General features: G+C 45.1%; 2 protein-coding genes across 4 annotated transcripts in view; one reads left to right on the plus strand and one right to left on the minus strand.

The window, feature by feature from the left end:
• Window positions 1-1,302: 1,302 nt before the first annotated feature.
• npas4a (neuronal PAS domain protein 4a) lies at window positions 1,303-7,433 on the plus strand. 3 transcript variants are annotated; one of them, XM_026144243.1, is made up of 8 exons: window positions 1,303-1,943; window positions 2,401-2,558; window positions 2,649-2,751; window positions 2,844-3,153; window positions 3,282-3,391; window positions 3,553-3,688; window positions 3,808-5,573; window positions 5,697-7,433. In XM_026144243.1, the coding sequence occupies exons 1-8, from the start codon at window positions 1,769-1,771 to the stop codon at window positions 5,723-5,725; spliced, it is 2,787 nt and encodes a 928-aa protein (XP_026000028.1). In that variant the 5' UTR covers window positions 1,303-1,768; the 3' UTR covers window positions 5,726-7,433. The 3 variants fall into 3 exon arrangements, with proteins under 3 accessions (XP_026000028.1, XP_026000010.1, XP_026000019.1); XM_026144225.1 differs by having other exon boundaries at window positions 1,304-1,943; window positions 2,395-2,558; XM_026144234.1 differs by having other exon boundaries at window positions 1,304-1,943; window positions 2,398-2,558.
• A 3,393-nt stretch (window positions 7,434-10,826) lies between these two features.
• The window catches only part of mrpl11 (mitochondrial ribosomal protein L11), a 59,396-nt gene continuing 56,255 nt past the window's right edge, over window positions 10,827-13,967 (minus strand). The window contains exon 6 of the mRNA XM_026144283.1: window positions 10,827-11,049. Coding sequence (XP_026000068.1) covers window positions 10,935-11,049 — 115 coding nt within the window. The 3' untranslated portion in view covers window positions 10,827-10,934. The remainder of the gene's footprint in view (window positions 11,050-13,967) is intronic.

The raw sequence follows: 13,967 nt of genomic DNA on the forward strand, positions 1-13,967 counted from the left end.
CCGGGGAGACTGAGATGTGAAATCTCTCCTCTATAAATAGGGACGATCGGAGCCGGGTGCGGGGGCGCGCCTCGCAGTCCTTGTGTCGGTCAACGGTGAGGTCTATTTTTAGAAACAGGCGCTGCTTACCTCACGTGCAACCGGAGACCGGGTTTGCAGGTTGCGCAACATTGGCCCGCGTTTGCGCGTGCGTTGAAATTATTCATGAGTGCCATTCATTAAAAAGACTTCACTTTTCATTGAAGAGTTCGACGATCGTCACAGCAACTTTTAAACAGATCAAAGAGGAGAGAGGGATGAGCCCACCAGCACACACACACACACACACACACACACACACACACACACACACACACACACACACACACACACACACACACACACACACACACACAGAGTTAAATGGTTATAATAACGTATAAAAACAGTCCTGAACACATGTGTGAATCAATGGTTGTGGGGGTTCTTGCAGCAGTCTGTGAGCAATATCGTCAGTCTTATTACAAAACAATCAATCTACATAATAATCTAAGGATCAGGGAGTACCCCACGCAGGCACATAGGATAACAGAAAGACTTCGCTTCCGTGGATGTCCTATATTGAAAAGATGGTGGAAAAAACGCCAAAGCTCGAATCTTAACAAACAAAATGAAATATTTGTAGCAAAACATGCGATACATCCACATCTAACAGACTAATTAAATCGGTGCCGTCAACAGATTTTGCTCAGTTTTATGCGGCGACGGCCGCTTCATATGCTCGGAAAACATTTCTGTGCATTAAACAGGAGACGGAGACGGTGTGCGGCAGCCTTGTCTCGATCTCACATTTTTCCGATGCCGAAAGCAAATGTGGTCAAAAATGAAGTGCACCCATCAAGCACCTGCCGTTTGCCCACAGGTCCGGGGCAAACAGGTATCGGCGGGTATAGCCCATCTCAGGTGCCAGACATATAAACACAGAGACCTCTTTTCGTATTCAACCCAGTCTTCCCATCCCCCCTCCTCCTCCCTGCACCCCCTCCTTTTCCTCCCCCTCCAATACACCGGAGTCCGGTGACTCCGTTTACGTTTTACGCTTGCTCCGCCCCATACTCGGTTTTGTCCAAATCGGGCTTTTTGCGTCGCCGGAGCTCCCGATTTCAGCCCTACGTCATCACCGAGTAGAGGGAAGAGCTGACGTCGAGGAAGAGTCACCGAGAGGAGAGGGCACGGGAGAGGGAGGGGGAGAGTTTCACCATTGCTAACACAGATATGAGACATATCTATCCACCCCATGGCCCCCTCCTTTCTTCTCCACCCCCCTCCCTCCGTTTTACGTCGGTGTTGGTGCGTTGGGAGCCCCCCTGCTCCGACGGAGTCCCAAGCTATATAAGTGACCGGCGAGCAGAGTCCCCCAACCAGATTTACGGGTTCCGGACTTCTGTGCAAGAGACGGCTACTATAGCCGCCGATTCACCTGCACTCCGAAAGGAGGGACAGACATCCAGCAGCACGGCCAGCACCCGAGCTGGACGCTGCGGCGGAGCTACAGCTGACAAGGACTGGACGGGAGAAGGTTTTAAACCTTGCTCTGGAAAAGAAAACAGCTGAGATGAAAGTCCGATCACATACCTGAGAGCTTTTCCACTTTTGCCAACTGTCTCTTAAGAGATCTCGAAGACAGGGATCCGCCGAGGCACGACCTCAAACGGCAACACTCCGCTCGCAAACTCTCCAACTTATATCAGGAGGAATTTCGATATTTCACCGCCGCAAAGCAGCCACAATGTACCGCTCAACCAAGGGAGCATCCAAGGCTCGACGGGACCAGATCAACGCCGAGATCCGGAACCTGAAGGACTTGTTGCCCATATCTGATGCAGATAAAGCGCGTCTTTCGTACCTGCACATCATGTCACTGGCCTGCATGTACACCAGAAAATCCGTCTACTTCACTCAAGGTAAGAATGATTTTTTTCAAAAATACATTTATCTATATACATAAAATAGACCTGTTGATGAATCTCATGTTCTGCTGCATAGACTGACTGCATCTCTCACAGTGGCGGAATCAACAAGTGTTTCGGTGGTATCGAGGAGCTTTTGTGTTTATATAAATGGGATTTGGAGGGTAAACTGTGAATCCGTGACTCATTGATTTAACGTAAATAATCGTAACTAAGGTTGATAACAGCGTTTAAACGGCACTTTGTCGCTGTCCGTGGTGCTGAAATGCCTCAGCATCCTGAGTGCTCCCGCGGCGCTCTCCGTGGTGCTGAAACACGCTGCGGCATCTGCGTTTACTATGCGGAGATCAGTCACATTGTGTTCTTTCTTTCTTATTAGCTACATTAACAAATATCATCCCCTGTTTTTTTCTTCCCTCCCTTCCCATCTTCCCCTTTTCTCCAGAAGCAGGAGCTGGTGTCAGTCTCGAGGAGGGCGCGGGGTTTCTGTCTTTTCACGAACTGTCGGAGTTGATGCAGGCGCTGCCGGGCTTTTTGATGCTGCTGACCGGAGAAGGGAAGTTTCTGTACCTGTCAGAGAGCGTCTCCGAGCACCTCGGACACTCCATGGTGAGTCTACACACGGTCAGTGCCTTAGCAGTTCAGCAATCCCGAGTTTGGGATTCGTAACTAACGTGGCTGTGTGTGTTTCTTTCTCAGGTGGATCTTGTGGCACAGGGAGACAGTGTGTATGATATCATCGACGCCTCAGACCACTTTATCATGAGGACAAATCTGTCAGCGACTACATCACTCGAGACCGGTAAGATAAATGTTTAATCTTTTTTCCCCCTCTACCTAACACAGACTGACAACCAAACGTGATGCTTAATAAAGCTCTCATTTCCCCTTCAGACCGTCTCTTTCGCTGTCGCTTCAACACCTCCAAGTCCGTGCGGAGGCAGAGTGCCGGAAACAAACTGGTTCTGATCCGAGCTCGCTGCCTTTCTCCCCCCTCTACTTCTCCTGCCGCCGGGTCTTACTGGACCTCCAACCCCGTCTGGGTGTGTTTCTGCTCTCCTCTGGAGTCACACCCGACCCGTTCCAGCCCCGGGGCAGAAAGGGAATCGACCTCCACTCCTCCCCTGGCCGATTCCAATTTATTCCTGGCCTGTTTCCACTCACAGCATGGCCGGGACATGAGGCTGCAGACAGCTCAGGACAGGTGAGTTCCCACAAAATAGCATTCCGTCTCCCACCTGTTGCTTTAATGTGAACCGGAATATGTTTATGAGATAAAGTGGTGAAACATTATCCCGCTAACACATCGCCACCCACTCTCTCCGCCTGCAGTGTGAGCGCCTATCTTGGCTTTGATGTGACAGCTTTAAGCTCCCGCTCCTGGTACAGCCTCCTCCACCCACAGGATCTGTCACATGCCTCTGCTCAGCACCGTAGCCTATGTAAGTGTACTCTTCACACATACTTACCAGTTACAACCAAACATGCCCACACACTTACACACTTTTGGCGCGCTGTGGCACATCCACACACTGAAAAACACTATGATGATTAATAGGATTACAAACTAACGCCAACTTGTGCTGCCACTCTTTTTCAACAGTGAGGGAAGGAGGAGAGGGCAGAGCTGAAATGGTGGTGCGCGTGCAGGCTCAGGACCAGTCGTGGGTTTGGCTCTACATGGTTCTTCAACTGCAGCCTGGTGAAATCCCCATCAGCAGCAACAACTACATCATCAGGTATTTACTAAACCAAACACCACTCATCAACTTTGAGATAAAAAAAAAAGTTGGTAAATGTGATCAAATCCCGCCAACCTAACTCCTCGGGTCTCCTCTGTTTTCCTTTTATCTCTCAGTGACTCTGAAGCTTGGTCAGTGCGCCAACAGCTCAGCTCAGAGCAGACACAGCTGACCCTGGTCCTGAGTACTGGGACGTCTCAGCAGGAGAGCCTAAGTCTCCAGTCACCAGAAACACTTTCCAGCCCAGACCAGGTGTTCACTCCTGGCAGCAGCGGCCTGTCCGGCCAGTCCTTTGACTTCAGCACTGCTGGCTGCAGTGTGGGCTCCTCTGATGAACCAGGGAGCTCTGCTGCCGAGGCCATGCAGCTGGAGGGTGACCCTCGCTCCAGTATCTCCTCGCTGGAGGAGGAAAGCTTCTTTCAGCAGCATCCCACCGAAACCCCATCAGCTGCTTCCTCCCCCACTCCAGTCACTGTTGAAACAGTAGCAGACTTAGACTTTTTAACCCAGAACATTCTCCTGCCACCTTCCTTCCAGCTCGACCCTCCACTGCCAGTTCTCCCCCTGCCTCTCCCCCCTGTGCCCACCTCACAAGCTCAGCAGACTAAAGAGTTTGTGTGCACACCCCCCTACACCCCCCAGGTGGGTGGGGCTAGCTTTCCTTTTGGCGAACCCCTCTTCAGTTTCGACCCCACAGGCACCACTACTCCTCCGCCCTCCGCTACGACTGCCACTGCCACCACCTCCTTGGCCCCCTCGGCATCCTCCACAGCCCCGCCAACTACTGCCTCCAGCCCTGCTCCTCCCACCACCCTCTCTACCAAACTTCCTCTTGCACTACCTACCCCATCTACTGAACTCCTCTTCCCCATCGAGCCCTGCAGTGTCTCCCTGTATGAGAAATTGCCCCCAACACCTGACAGCCCCGGAGATGGGGACTGCACAGTGATGACCCTTCCTGAGGTACGGGGTCCATTGTATGTAGATGTACCACTGGGGCCCCTCCAGTGCCCCCCCGAAGGCCTCCTGACTCCCGAGGCATCACCTGGTAAACAGCCTTGCCTCTCCTTTTTCTCCCTTGAGAGGGAGAAGGAAAGGGCGGAAATATCCCTTCTAGCTCAACACATCAGCTCCCTGGCAGAGGGATTCTACCTGGATCCACTCTTGTCAAAACTGTCTCCTCCCTCTGTATCACCATCCTCCTCCCCTCCCTCCCCCTTCCTGTCTCCAGCCATTGAAACTGCTGATTCAGTCCACATGCTGAAAGAGTTTTATCCCATCAAAGCGTGGAGAGGTCTGGACATCCCCATCTTCCTCGACGATGATGATTCTCTGTTTGAAGAGAGCATCCTAGAAGCCCTCCTCCAAGATGAATTTGCTCCTTCCCAGTCACCTGGCCTCTCTTCCCCCTTGACCTCCCCTATGCCCAATCCCTCGAGCCCAACATCTCCTCAAACCCCAGTATGTTGGCGCCAACCCTCCCAGTTTGAGGGAGTGGGCCACGTCTGTAGCGTCCAATCGGCGCAATGTAACTCCATGGCTGGGTGCGGGGCGACTGTGGCTGCTGAGGCCGGGGTGAAGGCGGAAGGGGAGGGGCTAGCGGAGGAAGCAATGGAGATCGAGGTGGTGTCATCTCCTGTGTCCTCTTGCTCCTCCATCCCAGCTTCCCCTCCCCTTATCCTCACTGCCTCCCCCAGCCCCACCACCTCCACACCCATCGCCTCGCCCACGCCCGCCGTGTCTTGCACTCAGTCCCTCCTGGAGGAACTGGCCGTCCTGGAACCCATGTTTGGGGCAGGTGCCTCGATCGCCCCTGGCTTAGGGCAACAACCTGAGTTGTATCAACTCCAATGTCATCCATCGCCACAGTGCTTCCACAAAGGTAAGAAGCTTTCCCTCTCCTTTGCTCTTTTGTAAAATCTCAGATTCGTTTAATAAGACAAAACACAAATGAAAATGCCCCACTGATTGTGTCTTTCTCTCTTTTCTCTTTTCTGTCTTTCAGATGGGAGTGGAAGTGTTCCTCCGTTCTAAAATAAGTCTGTGACTTACTTCATTAAGTATGGCATATTGTCATATTTTGTGGAGATCCTTTTACTGAAAAGTAAAAAATATTTAAGTGTATAAATATACATAATGTATATACAACTTAAGGACTTTAACTCCTACATGTCTCCGAAGAACAAAGATTGGCTTTATATTTTTGTTCAGTCATTTATCTGTATACTACAACAAAACTGGTGCGATTTTCAACATGATGGTGCAAAACTACGTGGACCCATAACTGACTGGGTTCTGAGTCCACGTGGTGTCTCAAGCTTCTCTGTTACATGAGCTTCAGATATGATCAGGCAGAGACACCTCTCTGAAGCGCTGTATAACTTCCAGATGCGCATTTGTATTCACTCGTAGTGAAAAATCTGTTGTGAACAAAAAATGGGAAAAAAAACCCCCAGAACAATACATTTCTTGTTATTTCAAAGGACAGATGATCTAGAGGACTTTTGCCTGACATGCAGCAACGCAAACCCAAACCTCAAACGTATTGAAAGTCAAATGTTTACAATTTCTTTAAATCCTTTAGGATGAACACTGTCAGTTCACCGAAAAACTGTCTGAAATCTTCTTTCCAGTCTTCAAACCTGGAAGACAGCTGTTCCTCACAACCTTCAAGGCGACAACAAATCTCCAAACATATTCAACAAAACCTGAGATACTTTGAGCTTTGAGTTTGCGACTTCAGACCTTTAACATTTCATATTTATCTCTCCATCTAAAATCTTGTGTATCAATGTGATGTGCAAACAAGAAAAAAAAAAAGGAAAAAAAAAAAGAAAACATGTGAGGAGATCCTGGCATGTGAAGATCTCAGTATTGTTGCCGGTGTCCCATTGCTTTATGAGATGCAACACCAAACAAGAGATTGTCTGGAAGTTTGCCGGGGCTCTGATCATGCCACAAATCCACTGCTACTTTGTACTGTACATTAGACTCTGAATGTGGGCTCTTCAGGTCCTTCCTGGCCTGATGGCAGTCGGCTGGATATTCTTGCAGCATCAATATTTGAAATGCTGGCAGCTTATAGCGGCTCCTGTGTGCCTGAAATGGCCCTGACCTGCTGAACTCTGAACTCTTTATCATGTCCATTCAACATGGACAGTTGCATCGTTGCTCCACTGGAGCGCGGTGCAGTGAGGCACAATTGACTATGTGAATGAGCGATTCTTCTTTTTTGAGAGGGGTTAGAATACAAAAGTTTTGTTTTAAAAAATAAAAATACGGACGGGGTGCTATTTCTATTCAGTTACCAAGCGACACGGGTTGAGAATGGTACAATTCCCATGGTGTCGACATGCTCACGTAGAGTTGTCTACGGTCAAGTAAAGGATTGATTCCTACGTTCTAGCTATTAAAGGCTAAGTTACTATACATGTGTAAAATTATATAATTGTATGTGTGATATTTGAAAACAAAAACAAAAAAGATGTTAATGCATATGCATTATATCTGTGGATGTAGGCATATGTTCTTTTCAGAAAGGTTGTACACATTTGTACATTTGTATGAAACAGTTATTGGTCTGTACATATAAGAAAAAGATTTTTATTGCATAAGATGGAATATATTCTAAACATCTTACTTACTGCAGTATGGACATTGTGGACCAGTGTTCTATTGTGATGCTTATAAGTGTATTTGGTTGTCATACAAATGCATTTATAATAAAGTGCACTTAATGCTGCTGATGCACTTGTGTCGTCATAGTCAAGCCCCCCTGTTCCTCCCTCAGCCACATCATCATCATCATCACCATCATCATCCCACCATCCCTGCCTCTTCTCCTCCCTCCCCCCTTTCGCTCTCCTCCATTTCTTCCCCTGGAGCGAGTTTCGCTCAGCAACAGCACTGACGCACACACATGACGAGACAGAATGAGACACTATCTGACTCACACTGACGCACACACTTGGCATCGAGGTTTTTGCATGCACGCTGGCACACACGGTTGGCCTCCCACTTATGATGATGCACACGCACACACACATAATAGTAGGCATATGACCCCCCCGCCACCCCTCTTTATAAATCACAGTAGCCCACATTCACTGATGTACCTGCAACTCTGTCAGCGCTTGGCGTGGTGTAAGACTCCATATATAGGCATTCCTGCTCAAGTGCTCTGACTGAAACAGCCTCCCATCTATTCTCAGCTTCTATTCTGAAGGATCAGAGAGGGGAGGGCTGGAGAGAGAGGGGAGACAAAGAAGGAGTGAGCAGAGGCTAAAATTAGAGGTACAGTACGGAGGGATATGGGACAAACTGTCACACAGTGGAAAAAATGGACATAACCAGATATGACAAAACTGAAAAATAACAAACATGCAAACATCCATTTGCTGCTTTCTTTAAATCATAATACATATATGATTATTTATATAAGTGAATATAGATGGATGGATCTTTTCCTTTCAGGTCTCACTATCAGTGCCACGAAGCAGAAAAAATAAGCCTTTAATGTACACGTTGAAGCACAGGCTTAAACATCCACCCTTTCTCTGCAAGTGAACATTTTGTTCCACTAGTACCTGCTGCAGTGTTGATGATGGAGGTGAGTGGAGGGAGTACAGCAAAGCTAACTGCTGCTATCTCCTGGCAAAGACAAGCACTGCAACAAGAGGAGCATGCTGTGTAGTACAGTATACGCTGTGGATGAAGCCATGCGAGAAAAGAGCTAATGAGGAGAGAACTGTTTTATATTTCAAGCTAAATTAACCAAATCAAATTCCAGGTGCAACTAAGATCCAATCTCCACTGTTTAACCTGGAGTATAGACACAGCTAATGTGAAACTGGATGATAAGGGTGGTCTTATTATTGCATTATCACAGATTAAAGAGTATACTTGGATACCAATATCTTTGTGATATACACTGATGAGCCACAACATTAAAAACTTGTTATTATTATCGCGTTGAGCAAAGAGAGATGTCACCTGGGGGAATCTGTGGTGTTTGGGACTGCCAGCAATAGGCTGTTGTGGGTTGGAGGGTGGGGCCTCCACCGATCAGCCTAGTTCATCATATATTAGATTGGGAGTCGACCTGGGAAGTTAGGAATCTAGATACACATCATCTCCACTGCTTCTTGGTGGAGATATTTTCAGAGTCACCGTAGCAGAGCAGAGGGAGGTCTCAGCCTCAGTGGAGGGCTTTTTGGAGAAATGTGGTTATTTGTTAAAATAATATCAATATTAATCCCAGAACCCAATTAGAACCATTCAGCATTGCATGATATGGAGTTGCTCTAATTATTATCACCTCATCGGTGATCAGTGTGTGCAAAATTCACGTATAAAAAAAAATACATAAACAAGCAATTACTCCTCTTCTAGCAACAGCCAATGATTGCAACTGTTGATCATTTCTGCAAGTAACCATGTTTATTTCTACCTGAGAATATACCTAGTAATTCTTTTAATTATGTTATTTTTTTGCTTTTGATCAAAAAACATGAAATAATGACATTTGAAAAAACAAAACAAAAAAACAACAACAATTGCTAGTCTCCAAATACAGCTACAGTGTACCCCTGTGGTCATAAAGGTTCAGGAACAATACTCAGGTAGGCTGTTAGTGCTAACGCCACTCAGTATTAAGGGGTCCAAAGTGAGGCAAGAAAATATCCTCCGCACGATTACAGCACCAGCAGCCAGAACCGTTGATGTGAGGGAGGACGGCAGGATGATGCAAGGCTTTCATTCTGTCTTTGCCAAATTCTGATCCCACCATCTGAACGTGACAGCAGACTCATCAGATCAGGCAACGTGCTCAGTCTTTTGTCCAAGTTTTGGTGAGGCCATCCAAATTGTAGCCTCAGTGTCCTGTTCGTATCTGACTGAAGTGGCGCCCGGTGTGGTCTTCTGCTGCTGAGGCCCATCTGCTTCAAGGTTCAGCATGTCGTGCATTCTAAGAGGCTACATACCTTAGTTGTAGTGAGCAGTTATTTAAGTTTCTGTCCCCTTCTTATCAGTTAGAAGCAGTCTGACCTCTGGCATCAAGGAGGCATCAACCAGAGAACTGCTGCTCACTTAATATTTTCAGTTTTTCAGACCACACTCTGTAAACCTTAGAGCAGGGGTCCCCAATCCCAGTCCACGAGGGCCGGTGTCCCTGCAGGTTTTAGATCTCACCCTGGGTCAACACACCTGAATCACAGGATTAGTTCATTACCAGGCCTCTGGAGAACTTCAGGACATGTTGAGGAGGTAATTTATCCATTTAAATCAGCTGTGATGGATCAAGGACGCATCTAAAACCTGCAGGGACACCAGCCCCCGTGGACTGGGATTGGGGACCCCTGCCCTAGAGATTCCTGAGAGTTATGCTAGTTTATCTTGATTTGATAGAATAAAAATGAGGATAAAGTAAAGTAATAATTTAGGGTTTTAAAACATCATAAATAAGCAAAAAATAAAAATAAAAAATCAAAGTAAAAGGTCTTAACTTTAAATTGCCTGTTATGTTCCATGAGCAGTTCAACAACACAGTAGTCGACAAATAAGTACAGATAAACGAAAGTATTCCTCATATTTTACGAGCTGAATAATTATAATTTTTACTCAAATTATTTGACTGACAGTTACACCTAACGAGCTGTGTCAGCACTGGCAGACCAAACACATTTAAACAAAGTTTAAGGAGTTAAAAGTCATTAATTTGAACAACAGAAGTTTGAAGAACGATAAGATTCGTCTGAAAGTCAATAATTCTCTCACCGCCCGAGGTCCCTGTGATTTGTGCAATAATTAATGTGCTGAACCCCTCAGATCCCTGATAGATAGAAAAACATTTGAAATGCGCAGGAAACCATATGCACAACCTGTCAAATACCCAAACTGCCTCCAGAAGTGTTAATAATAGATAATAACATCAAAGAGACTGAATATACAAATCCTTCCATGACAGAGAAATTACATTTTCATTAGATGAGCTGGAAGGAAATTAATCACGCGGGCTCGTAAATATTTTTAAAATCTAACTGGGTGTTGTTGCTGAAATGTAGGCGATGTAAACGCTTAAATTAAGCTGTATGCCATTAAAGGGAAGTTTTAATATCAGAAAGACAAGGAAAGGGTGTCGTGTAACACGTTGTGTTTATTAAGTTCAGACACACACACATTAACAGTGTTTTTGCATGAATGTATAAAATGAATATAAAGAGAAATGCAGGGATGTTACAGGACTTCATTTCTTCTTGCCCGCTAAAGCTTCGGCGGCAGCGGCTGCTGCTGCCACAGCGTCCGCTTTCAACTTCTCCTCTCGCTGCTCCAGGAAGACTTTGTACTCATCAGCTGATAGACTGGAGAGGAGGATGAGGAAGAGAGAGAGAGAGAGAAAAGGAAGATTGGAGATGAGGACAGAGATACACCCTTATTTTTTAAACTTGACAGGAGAAATCCTTCAGCTATCTGCAACATTAACTCCAAACCCCTTTTTGTTTTCAGTCCCCTGAATGAAAGAGCACCGACTTCTCTCGGGGCTCACCACAATGCAGCAGTGTTCAGCAACCCATCCAGGGAAAATTTCATTGTACAAAAAGGCAGAGATACCAATTTCTTCACTGACAGTACTCCCAATAAATCAAAATGCACTGCAGCCACGAGACAAGTTAGGTTCTAAGCAAGGGGGAGAAACTGATTCTGGGAAAAATACAGCACTATTAGCTGAAGTAGAAATGGAAGCGGCAGAAGCAGATGATAGAGCCTGAATACTAAACTACGTTATAAAAAAAAATATACATGAAATGCTGTGCACGTCATAAATGATAAAGATCTTGAAGGATAAAAAGAAACGCAAAGCGAACAGGTTTGTGTCGCTTCGTCTAAAAGCAATCCAAAGCAACACGTACAAACTCATAACATCCCATTTTTTCTCTGATTTGGCACTATATACTACCTCTACAGTCACTATAAACGACACGCCGTGCTTCGGCATGCTGCGTTTGCAGTCAGTATATGGAAAAAAACAAACACGTTTAGTCGTTTTATTCTAACAGAAACCTCTGCAGCCTTGGAATCAAACTTTCATCCCACACAGGAAACAAATCACTTCTCTCCAAAGGTCTACTAGTTATTTTGTGTTTTCAGGCTTGTTTGCGGAGCTTTTTAATGACCGTCCACACTTCTCTTTTTTTCCCCCCGCAGCTGTGGGCAGCTCCTCCACCGCCTCTCTGAACTACATTGTGGGTGAGCCCATTAAGAGCACATTGGAAAATCAAGGGTATGCATACTGACTTTGAGCATATTTTGCTTTCATAGTGTAATCATAATACACACTCAGAACCCAATTTGCAAGTTAACCCTTTAACACCTGGAGCAAAAACTGAGCGTTTTAACATGTTTCTCTTTGTACTGTAAACTACTAACGCTATTTGTTTTCCTTAAGCAGTGAATTTGTAATTAGAATTTAAACAGAAAACAAAATGTAATTGATTTAACTATCACACCAGATTGTGCCTCTTTTTTCACTCAAACATTTGGGTTTCACATTTTTCACTATGGAAACACCTTTGCGCTTAAAAATGAACTGCTACCGCCCTAACCATGTAGTTTACAGCAAGAAAATTCTCTTTCTTTTAACATCGACTCTTTACTTCCATGAGGAAGAAGACAGCTTGGGTGGCACAACCCAATAACTGGTTGTGCCGCCCTTGGTAGCAAGAACTGCCATCAAGTGTTAGTGATGTCCTACAATGGGTCACTCTTCTTTCCGGAATTGTTTTAATTCAGCCACACTGTAGCGTCGTTGGGCACGGGCAGTGTGTTTAAGCTCATACTAAAGCACCTCAGTTGGATTTAAGTCCAGACTTTGGCTAGGCCCTAAGTAATTTTATGTTATTGCCATCCAGAGGTGGACTTGCTGATAATTTCCTGCTGTGTAACCGTGTAATGCCTGCACATTCTCCTTGAAGATTTTCTGCAGAATTCACATTTCTGGAATTTACAACAAGAATTCCAGGTCATGAAGCAGCAAAGCAGCCCCATACCATTACACTACGACCACCATGACTGTTGGTATGAAGTTATTTTCGTGAACTCAGTTTTATGCCAAATGTAACAAATCTTCAAAGTTCAACTTTTGGGAAAGGAATAATTTCCCAAAAGTCGTTGGGATCATGAGGATGCTTTTTGGCAATGATAAGCCTTTGTGCTCTTTTTTGGTCAGCAGTGGTTTTCTCCTTGGACCTCTCCCATGGAAATCAAGTCTCTTCCTTATTGTTGAATCATGAACTCTGACCTTAACTGAGGCAATTTGGGACAACAGTTCTTTAGATGTTGTTCTGGGTTCTTTTGTGATCTCCTGGAGTAATTTTGGTAGGTCACTGCTCCTGTGAAGGTTCATAACTGTTCTGGGGTTTTTTCATTTGTGGATAATGGATCTCACACTGTGGTTCACTGGAGTATCAAGACCTTAGAAATGACTTTGTACCCCTTTCCAGACTGACAGGTGTCAAAGACTTTGCTTGAGTTTCTTTAAATTGTGACATGATGTGTTTCTTTTTGAGATTTTTTAGCCTCCTTCACTTTGTCAGACAGGTTCTATTTAAGTGGTTTCTTTATTAAAAAAAATCTGGTAGTAATCAGTCCTGAGTGTGGCAGGTGAAAGTGAACCCAGCTCTCTAAAACAACAACAAATTGGTTAATCACAATTAACTAATGAGTTAGCAAAGAAGAAAGAAGTTGTTTTTTTCACACCAGGTTTAGATTTAGCAATCATCATTTAAAAAATGCATTTACTCAGGTTATCTTTGTCTGATATTAAAATTAGTTTGATGATCTGAAATATGTATTTGGGACAGATATGCAAAAACCTAAGAAACCAGAAAGGGGGCAAATACTTTTTCATCGTAGCAGCAGCCAAATCACGTCAGTCACAAACATTCAGAATAAAAGATCATAGTTCAGCACTGAATGCCAGGTGTGATGTGATACACTGGTTGTAGATATTGTATAACAGTGTTAAGTATTCAAATGATAACCCTGGAACCCTGCTCGATTTATAGTTTTTAACATTTTAGCATATTAGCAGGCTGTTTCTGCACATTTTTCTAATTTGTCTTAATGAAGTCTAATTGTGTAATGTGCAGCTGCATTAGCTCGATACTCATTATTAAAGGACTAGGGGCTTTTACAGGTCCGTGCAATGACTCACCTCGCACTGCAAGAAGGTCTCAGGTGTTGGGTTTCAGTATGTCTAATAGCCAATCAAAAGCACTCC

Source organism: Astatotilapia calliptera, chromosome 2, assembly GCF_900246225.1.
Source record: "Astatotilapia calliptera chromosome 2, fAstCal1.2, whole genome shotgun sequence".
Lineage (NCBI taxonomy): Eukaryota > Metazoa > Chordata > Actinopteri > Cichliformes > Cichlidae > Astatotilapia > Astatotilapia calliptera.